Raw genomic sequence first — 16,445 nt, 5'->3', positions numbered from 1 at the left:
TCAAGTTTTTATTTGTTTCTAGAATTGCATAGCAGGCCGGATCAAATGTTCCTATGGGATGTATGAGGCCCTTTGGCAGTAGTTTTCCCACACTTGCTTTAGTGGCTATGATAAGTTAAAACGGACACAAATAATACAGACAGCCCAGTAATTGATCTACACTGAGTGTCACATTCACTACGAGTTTTCTCCAAAACAAGGATCTTCCGCTTGACAGCAGTTGCTGCCTTTAGTCATCCTCATATTCCAGCTGTGTGGGAGGTGGTCTCTTGTCCTCACATCTGGACTATGTTAGCAACTTCCTGTCACAGCATCTGCTCTGCCCCCACCTTGCAACAGCCTCAATCCTGTGGACCTGTTGATCCACACAAAGTCATGAGTTTGTGTACATAAAATGGTGGGAGGGTTTGTGAATAGTTTGAGGTGCACATGTGCCTAAGAAATAATGTGCGTTGGAAATTCAGGATGACTCATTTTTTTTTGTGATTAGACCTTAAAAGTAACCCCGGCGCCTTTATTGCATACATCTGAAGTGCAGACACACACACACACGAGGTCATTAAATCTTGCAAAACGCTTGTCTGAATAGATGCCAGATTTGTGTCTCTCAAAACAAAGACTAGCTTTTCCTTTGAAAACTAACAAGAGTATTAAGTGTTTCAATGTGCTCAGCAATTTTTTGGCCTACAGTCTACAGTTTGCTTGGGACATTAGACTCATTCACCTATGGCCACAAACTGTCAGTTTTGCCCTCTAGTTTAATGTGGTGCTTAAAATATGGGTGAGTCCTACTTGTTGCTAATGTAATAATTTAATAGAGAGAGGAACCACAAATTGCAAAACACATGATGATGATGATGAGCTTGTTTTTAATATAATTTAAAATACCAGATGGTTTGCTGTTGGCAAGAAAAGACTCGTCTTTTTAATAGTTTACAAAAAAAACATTGTGTTGTGAAAGCAGAAGTGCACAAGTAACCGCACAAATTGCTTATGCACTGTGTAACAAAAAAATTAAATTGATATTGGCTGAGTAATAATCTTTCTTGAAATGACAGGCAGTTGCTCGGGACAAGCCTGGACACGTCGCAGTCAGAGTGCATCTCACAATCTGAAGTATCTAATCTGCTGTCAAATCAAATGGAATGGAGAAGTTCTACATATAGTGTACTTTTAAATGTGCACTGCACACTTTGGTAATTTTGAATTTAATAGGAACACAAACGGTATAATGAGAACAGGAGTTAATGTATGTGAAGTTAATGGTAAGTACATATACATACAATTGATGCAACTGTGTATTCATATTATCCAAATTTTTCATGTTGGTATTGACAAATGATTCATTTTTCAAATGATGCGTGGGAGAAAAAGCTAAATAATCCCAATGTATGTAGTTTTATGGAATATCAAAGCTGCCTTTTATGATGTGAGACATATTCCCAAAGGTCTGTGTCACTGGCTAACAACTGTGTGGGGAGGTATAGCACTGTACTCAAAATGACAGGGACGTAGCCAGAATTTAAGAGGTGGCGAGAACGTCACAATACCTCAGTGAGGTGTGGCATGCACTGTTCAAGGTTTTATCAAATAATATAATACATTTTCTTTACATGATATTATTTTAAATGTAACTGCACTTAATATAGGCAACTATCAAGGGGTCTAAGAAAACAACATGCATGTAAAAGTTACCTAAAAAAAAAACACCGGGCGGAACTATTCTTATGAACACGGGGACTGATTTGATAGGAATTTATGTTAGTGAGAGCAGTGTATTGACGCAGTTGTGCATTTGAATGTCAGTAAAACGGCTGTTTTTAGCAGAACCCTCATTTAATCAAAATCTAAATCGCCAATTTGCCAAAAGAGATTTGTATGTATACATTACACTGGGAAGAATTAAATATCATGTTATAGGTCCTTTAAGGTCTACCAACAGCTCTTTATTATCTGATTTTTGAAGCAAACCCGTGGGCCGAAATTAAGCCTCCTAGTGGCCCACCGGAAAAATACACACTGCTTCAGACGGCCCACTCCCGTTAGCCTGCAAGTCATAAATCTTATGCACGGTTAATGCAATAGGTATATTCTTGTTTATCAATTTTATATAGAATGATTTTTACTTTTCCAGCCCGTTTATCGTTAAGAATAACGTTAAAGTATTGGGAAAAAGGCAGAAACAAAAAACTAGAAAAAATACTCTTTGTGACAAGATGTACGCTATAATTATGTCTTATACTTAAAAAAAAAAAAATAAATGTAAAAAGTGCATAAACAATAGGAGTGGGGCCCGTTTAGTTCGGGACGTGTGGGGCACCCTGCCTCGCATAAAATGTAAGCGCCGAGTTCAAACTGGATACCCCAACCCCTCCTCTTCCTCCCCTCCAACGGACTCAAATCAACGCTACAGGAGGTGAAGATTGAGAGGGATTTGCCCCCGACAAGGGAGAGGGGGGAAAGTTTTAGAGAAGTGGGAGAGAAACGGGGGCGGTGCGTGACAAAGGGGGAGACTTTCCAGCGAGAAAGAAAGCGCTTGGACCGGGATTCGTTAGTGGAGCCCGAACCTCCTCCACTTCCACGGCTTAACTCAAATCACGAAATCGTTAACCCTCCTCCAACTTTTTTTTTTTTTTTTTTAAAGAAAACTTTGCACAAGGAGTGAAATGATGTTGTTGCAGTGTTGTAATTGTAGTCGCGTATAAAAAAACAAGGAGCCCAAGGAAAAGTTAGGGAAAACCGGTTTTCCCAGATCCGTTCCCACCGCTTTTGTGTATGTGAATGGTGGAGCAATTTGACTGCTGACAGCGCCAATTGTCCCGCAAAAGTGAACGTTCCAAACTGCTGGCTCCCTTGGTAAGTTTTCTTTTGTCAATCCAACATACCGTGCCATACGTTTCTGCTTTTTGAATGTTATAATCTTAGTTTGTCCCAATAATGAACATGTACATTATGACTATCAGTGATCACAAAGTTTTTACAAAACAATGATAGTGAAGCGTTTGTATTACGTTAAACTCCTCCTCATGCAGAACATGATTTTAGGAGGTATGCTGTTTAGTGCGGCGTGTGCGTGTAAACGATGATTCCATTTGTTGACATTTGTAAAGCATTCCTTTAAAGCAACAGGTTCTAATTCCATTTGTTGACATTTGTAAAGCATTCCTTTAAAGCAACAGGTTCTAATCTGAATTTATAAAATTTGTCATGGGCAGCATACGAAGGATACATATATATTACACTGGGAGAATGAAATATCATGTTAAAGGTCCTTTAAGGTCTACCAAAAGCACTTGATTTGCTGATTTTTGAAGCAAACACATTAATGTTGAATTTGCTGCCAACTCGGGTTTTATTTATATCGTCTTTAATTTACTGTAAGCCATGTGCTCTGAAATAACCCAAGTGTCCAGTGCGTATCGTTCAATCTATTTAAAAGACACAATTTTAGGTTTGTACATTCTACGCAAACCCGAAATACATTCTTCTCTTTACAAGGCCAACATTTCTCCTTGTGGCCTACATGGCGTGCCGGGAGTTTGAGCCCTGTGGTTGTGTTCTGTGATGTAGGGTAGGAGTGCCTCTTGGTTTTGGGTAGTCAGATGACAGCCTACAGGTTTTTACCAAGGACTTGAAGGCTGTAGTTACAACCCCCACTTGAGTGCACGCCACCATCTCTATGTGACCTACTCTGTCAGCCTGCACCAGATGGCTTTGCCCCTTTGAGAGGCAAAGAGGAAATCCTTCCTTATTCTGGAGTAGAAGAGAAGACAGGAAAAAAGGCAAGATAAATAAGACTGTGCATGTTGTTTTGCTAGCAATCTTTTTGACCGTTTTTCTCAAAACTGGGGGTTCCTACAGCTATGGAGTGACAAAATCTGTAGAGAAAATGACCACAGGATTTAGACCTTGAGTTTTTGGCGCATGTATTTCTTATTTACGTATTTCGCCAAGTGATCCCATACCTATATATATATAGCCCGTACCTATATATTCTTTGTCTATTGCCAAAATCGACTATTGCTGGGGTTTACTGAGTCAATTGTGTAACGGTTCTTTGTGCTGTGTGTTTTATACTACTCTCTGGTGGCCCAGGCACACAGAATATGACAAAAAGACTTTAAATGTATTTGACATCATTACAGTATTATAAATAGTAATTTTCCTTATTATAAAACTTGGGTTTTTGAGTTAAAGAGGTTCACAATGATTTTAAGATGGGTGTTTTGAGTTACGAGGATGGTTACCGAACAAGTTAAAAAGCGTATCTCAAGGCACTGTCATATTTTATATGGTCGCAGAATGGGTTTGGTGTAAAGGTCCATGACCTGCACCCTTATCCACCAAATTTGGGATGAACCTCAAGAGAGATGATGAGCCAGGAGGACCTCAAAAGTCTTCTTCTGGATGACTGAACCTTCCAAAATCTTGTCCATATTACATGTCCATTCAGCTCTGGCGTCCCAAAGCTTGAGTTTGAGTTATGTACTGTAGGCTGCGATAAACCTCTCTGTCTTTATCCAGTTTCATGACAAAAACAATCACTTGAGTGTATTATACTTGATAAGCATTTGAAATCCCTTGTTTTACATTAGCTGTCCTATCAGGGGAAACATGTCAAGTCAAAACAACTCAGTAGAATGTACAAGACCTCAGCGTGAAGAAGAAACTGTTGAGCTTGTCTCAGTCTTGTCTCTCCTTATAAAATAACCCACATACATTCAAGATTCCTCAGTAAATGCAGTTTGACAGTGAGACTGCTGAATAATGACGTTAAATGTGAATTAACCCGCAAAAGTGCTGAGGAGTTGCTGTGGGCTTCAGATTTCGAGTGCATGGCATTCCTAGCCTTAGTAGTTTTGTCCAGGTGGTGAGCACATGGTCACATCCAAGCAAGGGAACACTGAGCTTGTCTTGATGAACAACAGCAGTGAAAAACAGAGTGGGGCAATCTTCCTCTCCTCAAGTTTTCAAAGGAAGTAAATTGTTTGATGTACAATATGGATTATCTGGCATACTGGGAATAGCTGAGGGGTCTAGATACTGTAACAATCATAGCCAATAGTGGTAATTCACTACAGTCCTAGTTTTAACAGAGGTTTTATCACTCCGTGACAATCACACAGTAAAAATGTGTTTTATTAGGGCTGTCACCATTGAATCGTTTTGAAATCAGATATCCTACTGATTATTCCATGAAATTATTAATCGAGTCTCCCATGCCCCCCCCCCCCCCCCCCCTCATTAAAATAAAATGTGATAAAAAGTTTTAGTTTACTCTGGTTAACATGAATTAAAGTGAGAGGATATAAATACTCTTTATTTATTGTCCACACGTTGCCTATGCTAATTGCGATTAGCATTATTTCGCTTGCATTTACCATTTATGGGCAACAAACAGCAACTGTTATTTAGTTCACACCCACATAATGTTATATGTCCATTACCTATGTATTAGTGTCTTTAAAGTTAGTTACTTACAGACTATGCTTCAATAAAATTTCAAGAGCAAAGCTAAAAGCGGAGCTGCCTGTTATGCAAAAGGAAGTCAATAAAGGCTTGCTAGTCTTCTGCTGTTGATTCTTCTTGGCAAGTAACTGTTTCATGCCTGATAATACAGCCCTAGTACATTTTGGGATGTTCACAATGTCCTTTCCTTTGTTTTGGGAAGCTCCATGTGCTAATATTGTCTTTAATTAAAGCCAGTTAACAACTAAGTCGTTTTTAACCCCTAAAATAAGATCAGCCATTCGGCCAACAAATGGAGCCATATATCCAGATTATCTTTGCATATGGGTGTTTTGAGTTTTAAGAACAGTTGAGGAAGTAATGTGACTCAGTTGATTGCAATAGTAGTGTAGAAAATGGTGATGTGTAAGCATAAAAGCCTAGGACCGATCTTTCCATTATTATTGTTAGCTGTGAAGTACTTGTTTGTTCCTCGATTGAACAGTTAACACACACATGTGCATGTCATTTGTTTTTGCAGACGACGACTTTCAGTGCTCAGTTGGAAACAATAATATTGTCATGCCCCCCTTCCTTCAAAAAAAGGGTGAAACCAACTTTCAAAAACGAGTTTTTTTAGTCTTCATTACAAAATGAAGAACCTCAGTGTCACAATAAAAAAAATAAAAAAAATCCAAGCACTGATGTTCTGATCGGTTAGTAACAACAGATAACTTGAATGCAACAGTGTGGGCGTTGTCTCCAAAATAGAGGTTATGGCTTTGTAACAACAGCAGAAAGAAAAACAATGTTGAAAACCACAAACAACCCATCATGTCCTCACATCTGTCTAAAGGCTACTTTTAGAACTGTAAACACTAAAGATTATACCTGTGTCATGGGAGCAATTTTGGGGAATGGATTGAAGCAAACCTGCCCCACCTATGTTTATTTCCTTCCTAATTATGATGCTGTGTTGGACTGGAATATGTAACATTTACCAGGCACCTTCTGGTTATCTATGTTTCCCTTTGGATCTTTTATTTCTTTGGTGTTACAGTTAACTAGACAGAAAAATTGGAGGTTTTGTGTTTGTTTTGAAAATATGTTATTCTCTTTTCCACTGGTGGGGTCGCTGTCAAGGTACAATTATTTTCAATTGCTCTCAGACCGTACTGTATTTTTTTTCTTTGAGAGCACCTTTCATTGTGGGGAGCAATTGGACTTTACTGCAGTTTAAAGGGCCCATATCACGATACTTTAAACTTTCCACAGTTACTGTAAATATATGCATATAAATTCGACACGTTGGCTATTTGATTTTTAAATATGAGATTTATAGTACCCATATCTCTAACCTGGAAGTGAAAAGTCTTGTTTACTGAAGCCGCACTGCTCCCCCTGTGGCTGCCTCGCCCCTTTCATGATGAAGATCAATGCTGGCCGCCAAAAAACATCCATCCATCATCTTGATTGCTTATCCTCATGAGGGTTGCAGAGAACTGGAGACTCCTCCGGTGGAGTGACTGAAGGGGCCAAAACAGACGTTTTACTGACATCAAAATGTAAAAAATTGTCAAAAGACCACACTCACTAAGAGCCTTTCCTCCTATCAAATCAGTCCCAAGTTTCACCCCTGGGTGATTCTGTTAAACAACTTAAAACAAGAATCTGTTACTATACTGACGTTGATTGTCCTGCTGTGTGCTCCCAAACACATTTTTGCAACCAAACATGCATATGTATTTTGGTTCAATTCCAACCTGTAATCTTAACTTCGTCATGCATGTTTTCCAGACACACCCAGCATTAGATAGAAACTCTTCTTCGCCGCAAGATGAGTGTTTTGACTCGACGTATCAGAGATGTAACCACAAAGTGGGCATTAATTTGCCTGCCGGTAAATTTCAGAACTCGCTGAACCGAGACATAGCGAGTACATTCACGCGGCATCACGCATTCACATGCGCCCCACTGTGTAATTTTTGTTGACAGTGACAATATACTTTTAGCGTCCGCAGCTTTAATGCCTCACAGTCCGAACCTAATGCGGGGAATGTCCCGATTTACTCTAAATGTGTGGCCGTTGAGATGTGATTAATATTTCTGAATTACATTATAAGCATACACTGAAGACATGTGACTGCCCTCTTAACGGTCCTCTTTGTGTTGCTGTTCGCTTGCGTCTCAAAGTACGGACTCAGTCTTTTGTTGAAAGACCTCTATTGTTCAGCCTGAAATTAGACAGGCTTTAATTAGGTGAGATTATACTGAATGCATGTGTCTGTTGGGGGCGTGGGTTAGGGTATTTATAAATTTGATTATTACAAACCAAAAGGACGATTTCATGCTAGCACACGTTTTGGATATGTTTTAAATTTTGAATAAGAGTTTTAAAGTTCAAATGCATCTTGTCAGGGGTTAATATTATTCAATTTACAAATCAAAGGGTCAAATTCATCAAAAACCTTTTTTGATAGACGATGGAGCATTTTGAGACCTAGTTTAATATAAAAGTGTCAATCTTCATAACTCCCACTTCTCACCAGTGAATATTTGCTTATATCTGCACGCTTCCACTTAAGCAAGTTTTATTATCTTTGTGTTGAATCAAAATAAAATATTTGTTTTTAATTTGGGAAAAAATATCATCATTTTCGCCTTTTTATATGTTACAGTCAAATCAGAATGTTAGTTAATTCATTTTACTGCACTGTCAATTTGAAATAATGACCTTTTTTTTAATTAAAAAGGGGAATTAATCCACTACTAAACTAATTGTTAATTGAAGCTCTACTTGAGCCTTTTCTTTTTGTTTAATCACTACATCTACATAAGCTCTGGGAAAATTGTATCTTAACATTGTGGAAAATATATTTGGGGCTACTGTACATTCAAATCAACAATATGGAAAGGCAGATTTTTTTTAATGAAACTTCATCAAAATGTATTAAAATTATACAATTAAAATGATACAATCAGCATAAAAAACTGAAATATGGAGATGCAGACATGAAGATTGGAATCAAAGCAGGACTGCAGGTTAGCTGAAAACTTAGATTAAAAATATGTAAAAATGAATAAAAAGGACTCCAAAAGGATATTAAACCATACTGAAAAAACAAATGATTGCAGCTATAGCTTAGCTATAGTTCTTGTTCAAGAGTTGAACAGCTGATAGAGGGACGGGTGTGCCACTGAGAAACAGCTGAACAAATAGCAACCAGAGGAGAATTATTGACATTTTTGGCATCTGAGCAGGACAAGTGGCACAGAAACTCAACCTGGAAAAATGATTGTTGTTCATGTTGCCTTTAAAAGCTGATGATAAGTTTAGAAACCGGGAGTGTACGCTCACTGCCCTTTAGATTCATTTGTGGGCCATGCTACCAATTTATAGGCATCTATTTTTTTTCAAATGTTTTCTCAGCAGCATAAAGTTTGTCATTATGTAAGTTCTTTCAGGAAATCAACTTGACTATTCACAACACCCGGCAGGATCCGCCTCGATCATGCCTGCGGGATCACTTGGTGGCGTTCGCTTTAGATTAGTAATCCAGATCCAGAGACGGAGTTGTTTTCTGTTCAGATTCTGGTGTCCCATTTTCTCGAGCCGAGTATGCTAATGTACTTAGCATCAAGAAGTCTTCTTCAAAGCTGGTGTTCACTCATCTGAAGTGCCAGTGTTGGTGATCCGAAAGCTTGCCTGGTCTCATTGCCTCGTGTCACAAAAACAATGATAAGCCCCCGTTGAAAGCCGATGTTCCACTTCCTCATCAGGTCCTTCCTGCTTCACCAAAGCAGGAAGCTTACTTGGGGCCCAGAGATGCCCTGCTCAATAATCTTCAGAGGGAACGCAGATGTTATTGGGAGGATGCGCAATAACTTATTTGTGTGTGTGTACCCGTATATTTATCCCCTGCTCAGCATGGAAAACCCATTTTAAACCCACTGATAACCACATTTTCTCTAAAGCTACCATTGTCTAGACTTGACAATTTTTTGGCTTGTGGACATTTCCAGTAGAAGACAGCCTGATTTATGGCTCCAAGTGCAGAGCACAGCTTGCATTCTTTGGTACCTTCTGCCAGACAACCAAATCATAATCTTATCTTCTCAGCTGGCCGCGGCCATCAAATCTGGACAGATGTTTTTCTTGCCTATGCACGTCCAACTCTTGATTAAACACGCCCAAATTAGCTATGTGCGGAACTTGGAGCCAGCTCGGCCTCCTCGGCAGCTGAGCACTCAATTGTGCATTACACCAGCCCCCTGCTTTGTTCGTTCGTGGGGAGTATTCTACAAAGGCATTTTATGAGATGATTTCTAATGCAGTTTGCATTAACTGCCAGGCCGTATCGAAATTAGAAAAACCCTGTACATGGTGTTCTTGTTTAACTCTGGCAGTCACTAACATAGGTTACTAATAATGCCTGGACTCAAAACCCAAATCAGCGATCGCTGTGCGCTTACCATTTAATCACCAAATCCGAATCGGAGTTCTTTTGGTGAAAATCGCGTCATTGTCCAATCATTAAAAAAAAAGCTAAATGTGATCATATTGTAAAATGGGCTGAACTTGTTTAAAGAACGTTATCAAGCTGTCAGATTCACTTTTTGTAAATATATTTACAGATTTTCATTCCTTTTTCATTTAAAAACGCTTACTTCAAACTAGGGTTGGGCATTAATGCAAATTAATTTGATTATTTTCATCATTTTAAAAATTGAAGATTGTAAAATTAGCGAAATCATGAAATCAGTGTTTTGCAAAAGTGGCAGAATGTTTGCTATACTTTAACCTCCACGACCACATTTGGCCAACAGCAGCACACCGTTTTTTGTTGTTGTTTTTTTTAGTGTTGCCCATATGGTGTTAGCTGGCTTGCACTTTTATAACAAATGAGCTTTCATGTAGTGTAGTAACTCCCAGCTGAATTTTTAGTGCATATGATGCAAGCTCAGTTAGCATTCAATGGTCCATTTGCCCCAAGGTTCAAGTCAGGTTAATTGAATCCTAAATTCCCTGTAGTAAAATGAATAGTAAATGCTTCTTTCTGTGTGATTGACTGGCAGTCTGTCCACTTTCCAACGGTTCTCACCAAATGTTAACTAGGAAATGCTGCAGCTCTCGTGGCCTGCGCAGAATAGATCAACGAAACTTTTAAGATCCCCTGAGGGGTAACTAATTGTTCAAACAAGGGCTGTCTTGCTGTCTTGATGTAGATGTTTCTTTCTTGCTTAATTTACCGAAATTCCAAGAATCTTTCTGTAGCAATTTTAAAGAGCAAGAAATCATTTTTGATGAGCTTGAGTGGTAATAGACGCCACGTGTGTGGCTGTAGGGGAAAAGAACCATGTGATTTCTCCCAGTCTGTCAGCAAATGAATATTTCATTGAGTGCCTCATAAAGAGTTAAGTATCCGTCACATTATCTTGTTCTCATTCATTATTCTTAGTTTTTTAGTCTGCTGCGCTTAGTTGATAGTCTTAATGTTTTAGTTGAATATATGGTTTCAGAGTTTAGCATTCATGATCCTTTAATTCAAAGCTCTGCTACACTAGAGGCAACCTCAATCGTCCGCGAGCTGGACATAGCCGTTTGTCTTGTTGGCTCTATTCAATTAGTTGCCGGGTGATTTGAACCAATGCCGAAAATGCGGTGTGGAAACATTGCTGGAGCTCCATCTTGAAGATTGATCCTGTTGCTTGCCGTCAGTCCCTCCTCCAGTCCCTCAGCTGCCATCAGAAGGAAACGCTTGGCTCCCGTCATAAAGCAAACATTCGGTTCTCCGCTCGTATCCTTGGAGCTCCCAGCCGTCGTTACTTGGGCCCCTGTTTCAACGCGCATGGGTTCTCGCAAGTGCCGCTAGAGGTCACGGCATGGGCCTCTGAGTCTTTGTGATGGCCCACAATGGCTCTATTCTCCAACGGCGGCGAGGTCTTCTAAAAGCTGCAAGACATTGGACACCATTGTGAGTCATGGTAATATGATGCAGACACATGGGAGTGTCTATGTGTGTTCATCTAGACTTCACTTAGATGGCTTTGGAATGCTCACACTCAAAAGTGTTACTTGAAGTGACTGAGATGTTTGAGCAAAGTTACCCGGACACCAAAAATGATGTTGCCAGGGGTGCTGGACTTTATTAGCCAACTGTTGACTTCATTTTGTTTTGGCAAGGTAGCCAATGACATCAGATTTGAGAAGCATTACAAAGGCTCAATTCAGTTCAACATCTTCTTTTATGGCTTTCTGGAAAGGTCCAATCCAAGGGGAAACAAATTGTTGTTGAGTTTTCGTAATTCCACGCATGTACGAAAAAAGTGGTTCTCAACCTTCTTTTTTTCAGCCAAGTACCTGCTAAACAGTGCAAAGTCATTTTGGATGCAAAAAAGGAAGACAAAACAGACTGCTGTCTCTGATTTAGTAACCATTGGAACTATATTGGCAGTGGTATCACTGGGCATATTTACTTAAGAAACTCCAGAAGATCGATCAGTAACATCCCGTTTTATTTCTGACACTAACAATGCACATCTGTATGAAACTTAGCAAAATACTAACATACATTTTCAAACAAATCACAATAGCACAGTTGAGTAATTGTAGCTTTTTCTTACAGTTAATTTGCTCTTAATTAGAAAAAAAAACATGTATGTTCCTGTCCCAGCATTAATACCCATTAAATTAGATTTTCTGAAACCTGCAGAAATTTTGTGAAAATCTCTTGTGAAAATCTTTTGTGAAAAAAGTACCTTAACAAAACTCCAGGGGCGCTCGTACACCCATTTGAGGGCCACTGTAATGAAGTAGCATATTCTATTCATTTAGCGAAGAGTTGTTGCTTACCTTCACAAATAAAGACTGGGCATATTTTTTACACTAACGAGCAGTTTTTGTTGTTAAAATGTCTCTGTTTTTTTTGGTTATTTGAACTGTACAGGAATGGCAGAGTGCGTTCTAATGTTCGTGTTGGTAAAACAAGTATTTCAGGACACTTGATATTGACTGAACAAGTCCCTATTTCCTGTATAGGTAGGATTGAATAAAAAGGACCACATAAAGCACCAATGTTACAGATGCTGCTATTCTCAAATACAATTTAAATGTAACCCTTTAACTGGGCATAGCGTCCGCTTTCGGCTGTGACAGGCAAAACAGCCGGGAGCATTCATCAACCGCCGTTGCTTAAATTCTAACGTCCCCCTAAATTTCTATAAAATTCTGAAAATTCTTGCCTGTTTAGGACTTAAAAGTAGAAAAACGTGTGCCTAATGAAGGCGGTTTTTGCCTGTTTAGACTATCGGCCAAAAGCGGCCGCTGTGCCCAGTAAAGGGTTAAACAGTAGAGAAACTGTCAGTCAAATAGAAACACATTCCTTGAGGCTGCAATCAAGAGATGGAAGAATGTCTCTAAAGAAAAAAAAATGGCTTGATATGTTCAGAATATATTCACATTTATTTTAACTCTGGTTTTGTGTGGCCATGATCATTAATTAAGTAATGTCGCTTTCTGCATGTTTCTAATGGTTCTCAAGTCCTGAGCGGTCATGTACATGGCCTTGATGGAATATTCTACGTTTGTGCCTTGTCCTTCAGCTGATCGTAATCAAAAGCAGAAGAGAAAAACCAAAAAGTACACGAGTGAGAAAAAGTTTCCGAGGAGGCCCCATTTTTTCCATGTAAAGTCATTCCCGGGAAACACATGAAAGTACACGTTTTGTGCGGGACAAAACCTTGAACTGTCAAGTGGAATAATACGCAGCGTGCGGGACACTTCTTGTCGAGGAGTTGTGACGAGGCAAACGAGCGTGTGGGAGCCCCTGATAGTAAACGCAGGGCCATATTTTCCTTACAGTTTTTTCTTTTTGTTTTTATGTCTTGCCGCTGGTAGAAAACGTGAGTCGGTTGTAATCGGATCTCGTCTGTGGTGAGCTCATGTCGGAGGCCTGCTCGTGGTCCACCCATACAGCCGTGTGTGGCTCCCTCACATAAACCTCCTAAAAGTCACAATCCGTTTAGTAGTTGCAGCTTTAACTCAGCGGCAACAAAGACACGTCTTTACAACGTTATGTAAAAGGGCACTGAGGCGACGCAAGAATAACAACTGTGCATATAGGTTTGTACTCAAATTGCAGTACAATAAATATATGTGCTTCTCAAGTACCAAACGTTGCATTACAATAACAGTATTACATTTTCTGTATGTATGACTATTCACATATACCAAACCTTTTGTCTTCATAGCACCCAACGTAGCTGAGATGGACCTGAGATAACATTAGCAGCAAGTCTACTTGTGTCCCGGTCTTCTGGACCTGAAACACCAGAATGGCAGAACCCACCGGGCTAAGTTCTGGGTCGGCAACGGGGGCTGGCAGTGTCGAGGTAGACCCCTGCAGCCTGGAGATAGAGAGGAAGTATGACATCATCCCTGCGGTCATCTGCTCCATGTGTTGTCTCTTTGGCATCATCTACTGCTTCTTTGGTGAGAACTAAATCATCATCAGTAATAATTCGCCCAGTACTGAATTCTGGTTTCCCATGGGACTGGTTTATTAGGAACGACTCTTAGTGAGTATGGCCGCTGTTTTGCATTTTAATGTCAATTTTAATGCCTGTTTGGTGCCTTCATTCACTGGCAGACTTGCTCAAATACGGGGTGTTTGCGAGTTTAGTTTGTCACAGAGCTTTGCTATAGCTTGCTACATTAGCATCCTTGTTGCGATTGTTAGCTATGGCTGCAGTCACAGCTGAGCGCTTTGCATTTATGGGGTCGGCTAAATTTGAGCTACTTCTGTGCTAAGCTATCTCCTTCTTACAAAGAATGCATATCGCTCAACCTTTCCAAAATTTGACTTCAAATCCATGATGGTGTCTAAAGCCAAAATTTGACTTCAAATCCACGATGGTGTCTAAAGCCAAAAGGATGAGTTATCATCTCCCAATTTTACTGGACCTGAGCGTATAAGTTATGACTTGTAAATTGTTAGCGATAACAACGTCCCTGATGCCGTGTCCTCTTGCAGGTTACCGTTGCTTCAAGGCGGTCATGTTCTTGTCGGGGCTGATGTTTGGCTCCGTCATCATCTTCCTCCTGTGCCACAAGGAGCACGTGCTGGACACTCAGCTCAGCGTGGAGGCCAGCGCCGGCATCGGCCTCGGCATCGGCCTGCTCTGTGGCCTGGTTACCATGCTGGTGCGCAGCGTGGGCCTCTTCATGACGGGCCTTCTGCTGGGCCTCCTTTTGGCTCTGGCCGCCCTGCTCCTCACTCTGCAGTTCTACACGCCCACCACGGTGTGGGTGCCACTGGGCACGCTGCTGGGATCGGGCATGCTGTTTGCCGTTCTGACTCTGCAGTGGCAAAAGCTCTTCACCATCCTCTCCACGGCCGTGTTCGGCGCCGCCATCATGACGGTGTGCGCTGACTACTTTGTGGAGATGCTGGCTTTGGCCACGCACGTGTACGGCTGCCTGCGCCTGTCGCCGGGCCCGCCCCTCTGCTGGTACAGCTTGGTCATTCTGGGCATCTGGCCTGTCCTCGGCCTCATCGGAGTGCTGGTCCAGTGGAAACTGACGGGCGGCGGCTTCTCCCACACGGAGGGTGAGGATGAAATAGTGTGACGTGATAGCGCTCGTGAAGTCACGCTAACATTTGCCCTCTTGTCTTTAGTGGTTTTAAGCCGGCGTCAGAAGAGAGTGCAGCTGATGCGTATTCGAGAGAAGGATGCCCGGAAGCGTCAGCAGGCAGGTGGGCAGGAAGGCACGTACCGCCGTAAAGCCACCCCAGTCAAACGTTACGCTGGGGACCTTCTGGCACCGGTCAGTGTCACCCAACATGGCGTGTGCTGTTGTTACCTTCTATTTCACAACTTGTTTCCATCTTGACTTTCTTCTTGTTTATTGCATCATAAATTACACAGTGGATTCTCAGAACTCAAAACCACGTGCGTCTCAAAACAACGGAGCAATGAGTTGCCTCATGTTCCATTTAATTTTCTCTTGATTTGAAAAGCAAATCTACTGTTCCAATATTCCGAGGGTCCACTGCATACTTTGTCCTACTCTAAACCATAACTGTCAACAAGCTCAAACTGTCTCTACATGTTTCTCAGAGCTACCTGCAAAGTCTGCGGGACAGACAAATGGGCACCGGCACTTCCCTTAGCAGTCAGAGCACCACCAACCACACCATGATCGACTTGGACTGTGACACGGGCTCCACGGTGCCACTCACGACTACGACTCCTGTGGTCAGGGTCTGAGCACAGTAACCGGCTTTAAGAGAGTGGGACAAAAAAAAAAATTGGGACATTCTGGTTCTGTTACCATGCTTGTGATGTTCTGAAGAATCTGCGAGACCGTTTTGTTGTTGATCTATCTGTGAATATGGGATTACCAGTGGAGAGGGATGCTGCTTTTTTTTTTTCAAATTGAGAAAGGAGAACGTTTAAAGCCACTACAACTGCGGTGCTTCTCAGAGGAACAAGACACGGTCCTCCATTTCTGTAACAGAATCTTGAGGTGTACTTCGATTAGATTGAAAATCGGACATGTACTGTACCTCAAAGTTAATTGCATTGCCATTAAAGTGTTGCGTTGTTACTGTTTAACATTGAAGGATGTGTGAATCGATTTTTAGCTGCAGTGTCAGGAAAATGAAGGCTACAATTATGTCAGAGTCAAGCAAAAAATTACTTACATTACAAACAGTTGTGTGTAATAGCTTGTTTTGTTTTTTTTAGCTGCACTCAAGACTTTTGTGAAGTTCAAGTCTGGGCTTGTCAAACATTATTTATTTGTCATCCAAGTTAACGGTAGGGATTTTAAACAAGTGTGTCATTGGGAGCTGTGTTGTTTGACTTCGGCAGAAACAATTCAACGTGTTACCTGAATGTCATGTTGATGGAAATGCATAAAATACATGTGTTTTGATACTAGTTCAATGAGTGCCATTGTTTTGTTCTCTTTGGGCTCTTAGCAACCAGACCTT

At 40.8% G+C, this 16,445-nt stretch overlaps 1 protein-coding gene across 4 annotated transcripts; it reads left to right on the top strand.

Annotated features, from left to right (window-relative positions):
- The first annotated feature begins 2,463 nt into the window (after positions 1 to 2,463).
- Positions 2,464 to 16,392, top strand: LOC148418966 (transmembrane protein 198-like). Of its 4 annotated transcripts, none has more exons than XM_088423648.1 (5): positions 2,464 to 2,856; positions 13,699 to 13,939; positions 14,481 to 15,056; positions 15,126 to 15,203; positions 15,568 to 16,392. In XM_088423648.1, exons 2-5 carry the CDS (start codon positions 13,783 to 13,785, stop codon positions 15,618 to 15,620), a joined length of 864 nt encoding a protein of 287 aa, XP_088279774.1. In that variant the 5' UTR covers positions 2,464 to 2,856; positions 13,699 to 13,782; the 3' UTR covers positions 15,621 to 16,392. The 4 variants fall into 4 exon arrangements, with proteins under 4 accessions (XP_088279774.1, XP_088279771.1, XP_088279773.1 ...); XM_088423645.1 differs by having other exon boundaries at positions 2,466 to 2,856; positions 15,126 to 15,274; XM_088423647.1 differs by lacking the exon at positions 2,464 to 2,856 and adding an exon at positions 3,667 to 3,782 and having other exon boundaries at positions 15,126 to 15,274.
- The last annotated feature ends 53 nt before the right edge of the window (positions 16,393 to 16,445 follow it).

The sequence above is a fragment of the Hippichthys cyanospilos genome, chromosome 9 (genome assembly GCF_059441005.1).
Source record: "Hippichthys cyanospilos isolate Australia breed blue-spotted pipefish chromosome 9, RoL_Hcya_1.0, whole genome shotgun sequence".
NCBI classification, from domain to species: Eukaryota; Metazoa; Chordata; class Actinopteri; order Syngnathiformes; family Syngnathidae; genus Hippichthys; species Hippichthys cyanospilos.
This window is presented reverse-complemented; position numbering and strand designations above follow the sequence as displayed.

Coding starts and splice junctions, on each gene's coding strand:
- LOC148418966 (XM_088423645.1), top strand. CDS start 13,783: ATGGCAGAACCCACCGGGCTAAGTTCTGGGTCGGCAACGGGGGCTGGC. Junction 13,940..14,480: donor CATCATCTACTGCTTCTTTG/GTGAGAACTAAA, acceptor GTCCTCTTGCAG/GTTACCGTTGCTTCAAGGCG. Junction 15,057..15,125: donor CGGCTTCTCCCACACGGAGG/GTGAGGATGAAA, acceptor TCTTGTCTTTAG/TGGTTTTAAGCCGGCGTCAG.